The sequence below is a fragment of the Eubalaena glacialis genome, chromosome 5, assembly GCF_028564815.1.
Source record: "Eubalaena glacialis isolate mEubGla1 chromosome 5, mEubGla1.1.hap2.+ XY, whole genome shotgun sequence".
Taxonomy (NCBI): domain Eukaryota; kingdom Metazoa; phylum Chordata; class Mammalia; order Artiodactyla; family Balaenidae; genus Eubalaena; species Eubalaena glacialis.
In genome coordinates this window covers 30,871,115-30,883,228 of record NC_083720.1, presented here as the reverse complement: position 1 = coordinate 30,883,228, position 12,114 = coordinate 30,871,115, and the positions used below count along the sequence as shown (strand labels likewise).

Sequence of the window (12,114 nt, the reverse complement as noted above, 5' to 3'; positions counted from 1 at the left end):
TTCATTCATCCATTGTATATATGTCTGTATATATACACATACACACATGCATGTATTGATATATACATACACATACATACATACATGTATATGTGTGTATATACACCACATTTTTAAAGTCCATTCATCCATCAGTGGACACTTATGTTGTCATCATAGGTTTTTCAGTTATCTCTTGGTTGGCTGAAGATGATCCTGTAGGTCAGGCAGTTTGAGCTATCAAAAAGGCCAACTATGAATCACATGTACTTTATTCCAGAAGTCCAACCTAATGTTACTGTCAGGCCCTTACTTAGTTACCTGTGAGATATGGGATCTGATTAGAAACAGCAAATGAGAAGTGGCAGTTTACAATACAAAATGGGATCTGAGCTAATACTAGAAACATCTGTATAATTCATGAATCACATTACTGCAGAAGCAAATAACCTCTGTTCATCTTATCTATCTAAGGTACCATTGCACAGTACAATAATTAGTATTAATAATAGTGATCATTAGTTAGTAAAGAAAAGCTGTTTGGGGTTCATTTTGTTTAAGAAGGTATGGAAGCTTGTGAAATGTTTTAGGAAAATTGCCATTAAAGACTTTTAAAAACATTTAGTGAATAAGTTTTTAGTTATTTTGAAAATCATTTCTTTGGACCCCTTATTTTCTAGGTATAGATATACTAGATAAATGTGATGCTGCTGAAGTTTCTTACAAGAACTTCAGATTAACTGTATTTTGTTAGTATTTTAATATATTTCAAGCTTACTGCTGTGGATGAAATAGTTTCTTGTCTTCAGTTGCAGATACTTTGTCCTGTTCTGTAATGCAAAATGTTCAGCCTCCCAAGTCCAGCCCAGTAGTATCTGCTGTTTTGTCAGGAGCCTCGTCAACAAGAACGCCTCCTGCTGCAGGTCGCCCAGTTGAGCCTTTGGCCTCAGTTGCACGGCCGTCAGAGCTATTACAGCAGAAAGGTATTTGAAAAATTTGTTATACTGTATATATTGTACATATATATATGCACACAGTAATTCAAATAGCTGATTTTAAAAAGTCAAACTGATGAACCATAATTTATGGAAAATATGAGAAAAAGGAATTTATAATCTCAATTCAAACACTATTTTTTAATATATTCCAGTCTCTGTTTATGATTTTTTATAATTACGTTATAGAATTTTGTTAAATCTGTTATGTATTTTATATAATTGCAATCATAGTTTACATACCATTTTGTATTTTGCTTTTACATTTATTAAATTATGCAGGTCTTCATATATCTGTACAGTTTTACAGTCATGGCTAATTCATTGTGTCATTGTATTATAATTTACTACTCCATCTCTCCATTATGAGCCATTTATTTTCTATTTTTTAAAGGTTATTATAGTTTCTTTTAGGATGAAACACCCAAGATTTCCTTGTTTTGTGAATTTCCATATCCTATTTGATGATTTCTTTGCTTGTCATTATTATTAATGGAAAGTAACTGTTGACCCAATTTAGAGAATGAGAGGATGAAAATGAAATTGTAAGCCACACTCTTGGATCATTGACAAACAATATGGTTTATTTGTTGTTTAATATTCTCCGTGTGTTAAATAAGTGACAGTTGACTAAAATGTGTTGTTTTGACCATTTCCCCACATTGCCTTTTCTTTTGGTTGTGTTCTTGATTGTTTTCTGTCTGGCTAAAGTTCCAAATCTATTGATGTTTCAGGTTAATATACTATATTTTTCATTTGATGAGAGATAACTGTTTTTAGGAATATGTGGTTTGTATTTCCAGCACAATCATTAGTAATATTTTAGGGACTATATTCACTATGTAGTGACGGCCCCTCACCTTGAGTATGAAGAACTCTCTTATGTTCTGAGACTTGGAAAAAGCAACATAAATCCTTAGGCTGATCTCACTGCTTAGGTCTGCTGAGTGTTCCTGTGGTCAACAGAGGCTTTTCTATCCTTTGATCAGATTATACATTATAGATTTTCTTATTTGGTTTTTTTTTAGGAAAACCAACTGCAGCACCAGAGAGTGTCCACTGATTCCCAACAAGCCAGTGGGTGTATTAGGAATAGAATCTAGTTATTATAAGCATTTACTTTCAAAGTGAGGGGCTGGTAGGAAAGTTTTACTTATCATGAGTAGAAGAAACTTAGGGGTACCTAGGAGCCCTAACTAAATGAGTGATGTCTTTCCTCTACATTGATAATTACCTTCCAAGTGTTAAGATATATATGCTGCTTGTTTTGGCCCTTTACATTGCCCCCGCTAATTTATTTTTTCCTATTATGTTTTCCTTTTGACCATTTTAGTTTAAATACCATCCTATCATCTTACTGTATCATTTTGTAAACCACTTTCCCACTAAATAATTATAATTATTATGTTTCCTTTTTCTTACTAATAAGATAGATTTGAAAAGAGAAGGAACTATCATTTATCGAGCAGTTACAATGTGCCAGATACTTAATATTTATTATCTCATTTAATCCCCGTACCAATTCTACTAGGTAGACATTATCCTGGTTTTACAGGTGAGAAAAGTGACATTCACAAAGATTAGGTAACTTGCCCAAGATTATAAATTAGTAAATAACAGAGTGAAAGATTTTTCTTTTTTTCTTTCTTTTTTTGGCCACACCACACAGCATGTGGGATCTTAGTTCCCCGACTAGGGATTGAACGCGTGCCCCCTGCAGTGGAAGCACAGCATCTTAACCACTGGACCGCCGGGGAAGTCCCCAGAGTGAAAGCTTTTCAACTCAAACCTTTCTATTTTGTGCTCTTTCTATAAATGAGGCTGAATTATTGTTTTTGTTGGCTGTTAAACTCTTGATTTACCTAAGGTAAACTCCTTGAATAAGTAACAGGAAAGATAATGCTGGAGACCTTTGAATTGCAGCTTTTATTGTTCCGTTTTCTGAAGTAGGAGATTGGTCACTTAGTGGTCTCATTGCCAATGGGTAGATCTGGATACACACAGAGATGTGTATGAGTTATGGCCCCATGTACGTTGTGCAAACTGTAGTTTACAGGACTGACGCCCCTTGTGTGCAGGGTATGGCTGTGTAGGGCGCGCTGTGGGTCTGATAAGACTACGAAAGTATTGATACTTAAAAGAGGTTAGTCTTTTTCTCCTGTGAATGAAGAGTGTTGCCTGCCATGAAGCAAAGAATGTTGAGCCACCAAGCCACTACAAAGCTGCCGCCAGCGGTGAGCCCCGAGGGAACTCAGGATGGAGACACACTGCCGAGCCCTGAGCCACTGCAGCCAACCCCGCAGCAGGGCACCCGAGGGGACTCAGGATAGGAGAGAACAGGACACTGCCCTAGAGAGCTATGGTACCTATGAAAGGAATAATTTCGGTGAGCCCAGGCTCTTGCATCTTCCCATACACAGAGGAGTGCTACGTTCACTGACTTGAGATACCCGGTTCTCTGTAATTAATGGTCATCTCTTGAGGTTCCGACTCCCTGGTCTTTGTTGCAGAAGCCTCTGTCTGTCCCGGCTCCTCCCTTCCCTCTTCGGAGCCATTCCTCAGAGCTGTCTGAGAGGCTGTCTTCCCGGCTTGAAGCCCTCAGAAAGTCCGCCAAATAACATAGTTCTCAGCTTTTAGGGTGTGCTTTTTTTTTCAGTTGACATTCCCAGCTTCAAAGACACCCTTTCTGACCTATTCTCTCAGCATTTTTTACTGGTTTTTACAGGAGAGGCTTCAAATTTTTGCTTGCATATCTCCTAAAAATTTTTTGAAAAAACTGTAACTACTTGAACATTTTTAGATTGACATCTAAAATTTTTCACCAGAAGTTTAAATACTTGCAGTTATATAATTTTCAACATACTGCGTATGTTGACTTTTAAAAAAAAGATGTTATGTTTTTCTGTGTATCCACTGGAATGAAGCCTGTCATCCTTTAAAAGATAGTGAAGGGACTTCTCTGGCGGTCCAGTGGTTAAGATTCTGCGCTTCCAGTGCAGGGGCCGCAGGTTTGATCCCTGGTCGGGGAACTAAGATCCCACATGCTGTGCAGTGAGGCCAAAAGATTAAAAAAAAAAAAAAAAAAAAGAGTGAAATTAGCCCTTCTTTAACATTTAGAAAGTTTACATTTTTCCTTTTTCTTCTTAACATCCCTTGAATGTTTCCCTTGAATGTAGTAATAATATAATATATTCTTAAGCTAGAAACTCTTTTATCACTCTATCATGCTTTTCTGCTACAATAACATTATATATAATTGAAATTTTAAAATATTGTCTATAATCATGTGTCTAAACATTAACATTTTTTCTTCTGGATTATTCTATCAATACAATTATTGTCAGTATCTAGTGGGTCAAAACAACATAAACATCGTGAATTTTGGTATTTTTTTAATGGAAAGTACATTTTTATTGGAAATACATCTTTCATTGAGATAAATGGCTTTCCCTCCATCCCACCATAGCTTTGTGTACCTGAATTGCATATGATTCATTATTACAATAAGATAAACTTTAGAAAAATTTCATTCATAGTTTTTATTTGCATATATATAATTACTGAGAAACTTTGTTCATGTAAAGTAGATAGGAATGGTATTGGAAGGGTTTTATTAAAGCAATATTGTTCTATAAAGTTTTTTAACCTTGTGAGTTACGTGTGAGAAATTTTTATTGTTGTTGGTTGAATTTTATTTTCCAGATTGTAGATAGTTGGTAGCATTATTATTTTATGTAGCAGTTTACAATTTTAAAATACCTTTAAGTTGTATTATCTCACTTGATCATCATGTGAAGCAGACATATCATATTTCACCTTTATTTTATACATGAGGAAACTGAGGTTTAGAGAGGTTAGGTGTTTTGCCCAAAGACATAGAAGTTCCCAAAAGGGATACCAAGACCCAGTGCAGATCTTCTGCTTCCAAACCCAGTGTTTGTTTTACTGAGTTAGCAATTATTCAAAATATTATGAATTTTATTATATCATTGCCAGTATAATATCACATACTTTAATGTATTTTTATCAAAAACTTCAAGCTGTGATGTAAGTCATTTATCTCACGGATGGCATCTCCATATAACCTAATTGGCAAAGGCAGTCCTCATTTTCAAACCAGTGACACAAATTTTATTCTTTGTCAAAAAGCCTGATTTAATTTTTTAATTCAAACAAATGTGTTCCTGAAGTTTCAAGGGGTATCATAAACTCCGCTGAGAAATAAATTGCATCCTACATCTCCTAAACCAAATTACTAAGACCAATCAAATTTAAATGTCAAAGATTATTCTTTTTTATAGTATAGGTTATAAAAACTAGGCAGTGAGTCAATATGCTGTTTCTCATTGCCAAATTTGCAATAAAACATTGTAATATGTACCTAATATTAGGCTATTTGTGAAGCAAGGATTATATTAAAAAGCATTGTATTCCTGTGGTAAATATATTCATAGTGTGTATCAAACTTTTGTTATTTGGCTTTTTTTTAGTGTTTAAATAGGAATCAAGCATAAAAATTAGAAATAACTCAATTTCATCATACATCATGATAAAAATGTTCCCATGTATTTTATTTTATATATATATATATATATATATATATATATATATATATATATATACTACTAAGTACTAATAGGTTTACCTGCTAGTAAATTTTTGTTTTTTGGTTTTTTTTGGTTAAAAGGAAGTAGAAAGCGTTAAGTACTGTATAAAGTATAAGGGGATATGAAATGATTATAACCATCATAAATATTTTATGATAAAATAGGTTGTAAAGTACTTTATTGAACATCTCATAACTTCTGAAAGAAACATGTAGAATTTTTACCTATGAGTTTTATCCAGTGTCTCTTGAAAAAGACTGGTAGTCCTAGAAAATGTTCTACTTATTTTTAAAAGAACTAGCATTACTAAGAATATTATTCAGGTTGGTAGAAGGTTCTTTTTCTAATTAATGACTTGCTCTAGGGATAAGTATTAAGAATAGTTGAAAATAATTGTTTTTAATTAAATATATACAAAAACATGTTTTTAAAGTTCAATAGTAATAGTAGTGAATACTTGTATTTACTATATTTCAAGCACCATTCTAATAAGATTTAAAATATATTAATTCATTTAATCCTCCCAGCAGCTGTTTGAGGTAGTTATTACCCCACCTTACAGATGATATAAATGAAGAACAGAGAGGTTAGTAATTTTGCCCAAGGACACACAGCTAGTAAGTGGTATTACCTGGAATTGAACCCAGAGACCCCATCTTTATCCATAATGTCCTGCTGCTTGTCTGTTCAGTATTTCTTACTGTTTTTGCTTTGTTCTCATGTGACTCTTTCAAAAGCAATGGATTCTTTGGCAGTAGTGGTTGGGGCCTTCACACATGCAGAATCATTAAATAAATTTATCATTACTGCCGCCACCCTACTTTTCACTTTTGCTGAATTAATAAAGCCAACCCTATTTCTAATATGTTTCATTTTTAACTGCAGCATGTATGGCAAGGTAAAAGATAGTCTGTAGATTTAGGGCGCCTTGATCAATCATTTAAAGAAGGAGGAAGCTTTCCTAGTAAGATTTAGGATAAGTTAAGGAAATGTGTTTCCTTTGTAAAGTGAGAAAAAGTCTGTTCTTAACACAGGTACTTTCTTAGGTGGATAAGATGTAGGAAAGAGAGTACTGTGGAGAGTGATTCCCTTAAAACCCTTCTTTCGTGGGAACCCTTGCAAAGTCTTCTAGTGTGTGTACCTAGTTAGAAGACCAGATTAGGAAAGGTAACAGTTGCTCAAAAGTCTGAACTCTTGAATTTAAAAAAGCTAACCTCCACAAGGGATTTGTTTTCTCTTAAGACTAGTTTTATTTATTCCCAGTGTTACTGTATCTAGGGAACAGTAAAGATGCCTTTTATTAAGCAACTCCAACTCTCCTGGAGAATTTGGCCTGAAGGTACTTTAATGACAGGTAGTTCAAACAGAATGTCTTTTTAAAGATATTGGGGCCCTACCAGTAACAGGCTCTTCATCATGTCATTCAGTCTGTGAAATAGCGTCCCGCCTCTTGGTTTTCTAGATTCATACCTTGGAAGCTCTGCTTAAGACAAAATGAATTGGGAGTGTGGCATTCCTTCCTTGTTTGGTGGTGATGGCTGGGGTGGGAGGTACCCCAGGACATTTCGACAGTGTGCTGTATACAACCTAGAGCAGGGCATTTAAGTATGAACTGATTGTTATTCTGGAGCTCTTACCGTTCTTCTGTGGATTAACTAAAATATCATATTCTTCTGCCGTTAGTATTCCCAAGCTTTTAACAAAGTTTACTTAAACGAGCAAAGGAAGGCTAAATTCTGAGCCTTAAATATTGAGTCGCAGTTGGGAAGAGCTTAAATCTTGATACTTTCATCTCCGGCACTTCTCAAAAAGGATTGCATCTTTTTTTTAGGACAGTAAAATGAAGTATGTTGTGTGACATTCTGTTAATACAGTACGTTGGCAACCATTGTATAATCTAAAATGATATTGTAATAAATAATATTACTCTGTTCTTATTTATAGGTTTGTTCCAGTGCATTAAGTAGTTGCTCTATAAATTTTTCTTTAATCATTGGATAGCCATCTCATTTGCTTCCAATTAAGCATTGGATATTTTTCCAATAATATGTGATATCTGTTTTTATTCAGTAAATCTGGAAAAAGAGAGGAAAATATTTGTCTTATAATACATATAGGTTTGCCCTATGCTTTGGCTTCTTTGTTTAGAGTCAGCAGTCTACAGAATGATTCAGTCATGAAAAGAATGGATTTTCTTCCTGCTTTTTGGCCTCTCTTAGCTTAGCACAGTAAATGTAATTTCTTTTTTTTCTTCTTTCTCTTATTTCTGCTTATTATATACATACCTACATGTGTACTTTTTAAAGTGCAATGCTAATTGGCATTTTGGGAAAGTACTTTGTTTTTAAAGAAGTTCTTAAATTGAAGAATTTCTTTTCTATAAAATCTTTTTACTGTTAACTTATATCTGTTATAAACTTCTTAGTATATTTAACCTAAGGTCTAATATTAGTCAAATTTTCATTTTAACTAGGCCTTTATTAGAGGAACATGCCACTCTGAATTTGGTCTTTCAAGGTATCAAGTTTACTTTTTGTGTTGCCTGAACTTATTTTACATTGATTTTTACTTTCTCAGATGAATTTGTGATAACTGCCATGTTATCTGTATCTAAAACATGTTTCAGTAAAGCTAGCAGATTTTTCCATGACTTCTTTAGTAATGAGGATCAAAGCTTCATTCATATACAGTTTAACCTTTGCTCTCTTCTAAGTTCAGATTTTACTCTTTAATAGCTTTTTTATTACTATAGGCATGAGTTATGTTTCTCCGTGCTAATTAAAAAGGTCATCTGAAAAAAACAATGAAGAGAGCATCAGAGGTCTACCACATGATTTTTTCGGTGAGGCAGGGCTTCATTGTGCTTCCAATATTGTGAAATGTTCTTGAAAATCCACACTATGTTACTGTTTTTTCAAATTGAGCTATAAGATTTTTCTTTGTAAGGATGTTTATTCTTATTTATGAAGCGTTTGCGTTTTTAATTAAGTTTTAAAAATTTTATCCCTTAGAAATTTTGTGGATGTTAATTTTTTTGTCTTAATTTTGCTAGATTAATCAAATAATAAAAATATGCAATCAACTTTTTTTTTTAAAGGAAAGTACTATACAGTTACCAGTTGTTGTGCCTTTTCCACAGACTCTGCTTTCTCTTGCTGTATCTCACACTGAGGACTAGTCTCATTCACCTACTTCAGACTCACATGTAGGCATTAGTCTGATGCTGAGATGATTGGCCATCTCAGAAAATTTACTTTTCTGTAATTGTCTCACTTGTAGGGCCACAGTTAATAAGCCTTTTTTTTTTGAGCGTCTACTCTGAGCAGAGAACTATGCTCAATACAGTTCTTTTCTTTAACTGTCATTCTTTTTCCGTTATGAGAACTGAGTTACCAGCAGGGTGGCATTAGCAGAAGGAAGGTACCAAGTATCTATACTTGTGTTGTGTGCTGTATAAATTCATTTCAGTAGAAATGATCACTGCTCACCAAGAATACACAGTCCCAAAGGAAGTACACCACAAGGGCCCCAAGGTCAAAGAAGGTAAACATATATAGAGCTCAGTAAAATGTTCAGAGAATATCAGTGCAGTTTCCTAAATATTAACAGTGTCAGACATGGTACTTTTTTTTTTTACACTTAAACCAATTAGTTCATATTAAAGCTGCTTTTACTAAACTGCTTCGCAGAGATTTTCTAACAGTTTGTTTCAGTTTTGATAATAAATTAGCTGATATTAATATGCATGCTGGGATGTTCTTCGGAATGTCAGAGTTCTTTCTCACTTTTAATGCAATGTGAGAATTTTATTTCTCATCTTTCCTGTTGGTTTGACTCTTGTGTTTGTGCTTTCCACTTTACAGGCATGCAGTATGGTGAATATGTTAATAATCAAGCTAGCTCCGCACCAACTCCCTTGTCATCCACTTCCGATGATGAGGAAGAGGAGGAGGAGGATGAGGAAGCAGGTCTGCTTTAGCTTTACACCAGTTCTTGATCTTTTCCTACTCGAGTTTTCTTTTTATGTCCACAGTCTTACTAGTCCTTAAAAAATGTGTCTTTGCAGATTTAGCTCAATAGCTTGGTTTCAGTTATAGAAGGTTGGGTCACTCGAAATGAGGTGTTTTGCATGTTTATTTGTTTTGTGTTTTCTCCTTTGGACATCTCTACCATTTTGTAAGTAACGATGCATTTGTCATGATGATAGAGTGCTTTCTTCTTTCCGAAGTGCATTTTCTCTCATGCCACATGCAAAAGAATGAGTCCTGACTGAAGCTTTTGGCTGATGATTGCTGTAGCACCCTTTTAGGATTCCTTTTAGGGATGTTTTATTTTCTGCTTTGCATGCTACTTTAGTCTAATCAAAATGAATCATGTGGACTTTATAAAAGTGAAAGAGAAATAGGACATTGTTCCTCTGAAGTCCTTGTGGCCTTTCCTGTCATATATTTAGAAGACCCCAAATTTTTATTTTCCTGCTTCATGAAGTAGTAGTTCACATCATGCTAGGTGAAGAAACCGTGCATGCGATTATGTGTTGCAGGCTGTTTAATATCTTTTTCTGCCTTTGATAAGTATAACTGTTGAGTATTAAACTATTCAGTTCGTCCATTAATTCTAATAGTTTGACTGAACCAATAAGTGATGATCTTTCAGGTTATTATACATGACCATGATTCTCTGTCTGTTATCTTTATAATTGAGTGGAAGGATTTACTCTGTAAACAATCCGCTTAACTAAAAGTTTCCATTTCCTTTGCATTTTTTAAATATTCAAATCCTTATGCATGATTTGAGGTGGTGGGTTGAAAATAGAGGGTTCCAGATGGAGAGTAATTTTTCTTACCTTAAAAATCTACATACCCATTTATCTTTCTGAATTTGGGGTAATTTTTTATTTTATATAATTTCAGTCTTATAGAAGAGTGAAAGGAACTACCGTATACACTTTACCATTTTTGCCGCATTTGCTTCTCTCTATAAACATTTTTTCCTACGTCATTTGAAGGTGGAGATACCATGAACCTTTACCTCTAAATACTCCAGTATGTATTTCCTGACTGTAAGGACAATGCCTTACATAACATAAACACAATACAGTTGTCAAGAAATTGAGCACTGTTGCAATAATACCTGTTACACAGTCCATAGTCAAATCTCAACAGTTGTCTCAGTAAGATCTTTTATAGCTGTTTCCATGGCCCAGGGTCATGCACTGAATTTAGTCGTCATTTCTGTTGAGATTCCTTCAAACTAGAACAGTCCCTTAACCTTTCTTTCTCTTTCTTGACTTTGACATTTTTGAATAATAGAGGCCAGTTATTTTGTAGAATGTCCCTCAGTTTGGGGTTATCTGGTGTGTACTTGTGATTAGATTCAAATCATGCATTTTTTGGCAAGATTACCACTGAAGTAATGTTGTATTCTCAGTACATTCTGTCCGAGGCACATGTTGTTGATTTGTCCCCATATTGATGATGTTAACTTTGATCACTTGATTAAGATGGTGTCTGCCAGGTTTCTCACCTGTAAAGGTACTTCTTTTTTCCATTGAAATTAGTAAGTAATTTGTGGGGAAATTCTATGATACTACGTAAATTTCCTGTTCTTTTTTTTAAACCGTCACTCATTAGTTTTAACATTCATTGGTGATTTTCTAGTTCCAACATTCCTTCTATATTTATGAGTTGAGGTTTCATTGTGAAGAAGAGCTTTCCCTTCTCCCTTGTTGATTTCTTTGGGTTCATATTGAATCATGGATTCTTATTTTATTCAGTGGGTAATAATCCATTAGTGTCATTAATTATTTTGATAGCAACTTGTCCTGGCCAGTAGCAGCTCCTTCAAACTGTCTTTTTTAAATGTTCCCATGAATCTTTAAGCACTTATTTTAAGTACCTTAAGTCCTCGATAAGACGTTCCTAGCTCATCTTGTATTTGGGCTGCTGCAAGCCTGGGACAAACCATTTCCTTTAGTCCTGGTGCCTATAGTAGAGAAGGGTGTTTTAGAAACCAAGATCTGATTGTAATGTGTGGTCATTGCTAATGATGGGTCATTGCTCCCAGGCCCTGAATGATTATTATTATTTAATGTATATATTATTCAGATCCTACATATGTCTCACTTTTTAATCTCATGATCCTTATTTTACACATTTCAAAAATGTGTTATTTTGCGTAATGTTATTTGTCAGCCTAAATTACCCCCGTTTTTGTTCTGCTTACAATTAGGTGCAGTGGTTGAAAACCGCTTTTCCTTACTTAGAAAAAAAAATTGGAAAATCAAAAAGATTTAGCATTTATGGCTTTTCTCCTATCACCTTATCTTATTTAACTACTTTTTTCTTGAATATATTACAGATTAAAAATCCCAAAATTCTTAACTCACAGCCTTTAGATTTTAATAATACCTAACATTTTTGAGTACTTACTGTGTGCCAGATGCCACACTAAAGAGCTAAAAGCTGTGGGGTTTTGTGTCTTTTCTTCTAAATTCAAATCCTGACTTTGTCACTTACTAACTTTGTGACCTT

At 34.3% G+C, this 12,114-nt stretch overlaps 1 protein-coding gene across 6 annotated transcripts in view; it reads left to right on the top strand.

The window, feature by feature from the left end:
• SEC24B (SEC24 homolog B, COPII coat complex component) overlaps nt 1–12,114 on the top strand; it is a 91,446-nt gene that overhangs the window by 30,466 nt on the left and 48,866 nt on the right. For 3 of the 6 annotated variants that reach the window (XR_009701007.1, XM_061191162.1, XM_061191161.1), the window contains exons 3-4: nt 789–962; nt 9,445–9,549. Coding sequence is in view for 5 of the 6 variants with exons in the window: in XM_061191162.1 (XP_061047145.1) it covers nt 789–962; nt 9,445–9,549 (279 nt within the window). In the remaining variant the exon portion in view is untranslated. The remainder of the gene's footprint in view (nt 1–788; nt 963–9,444; nt 9,550–12,114) is intronic. The other 3 variants (XM_061191165.1, XM_061191164.1, XM_061191163.1) reach the window with 2 other exon arrangements.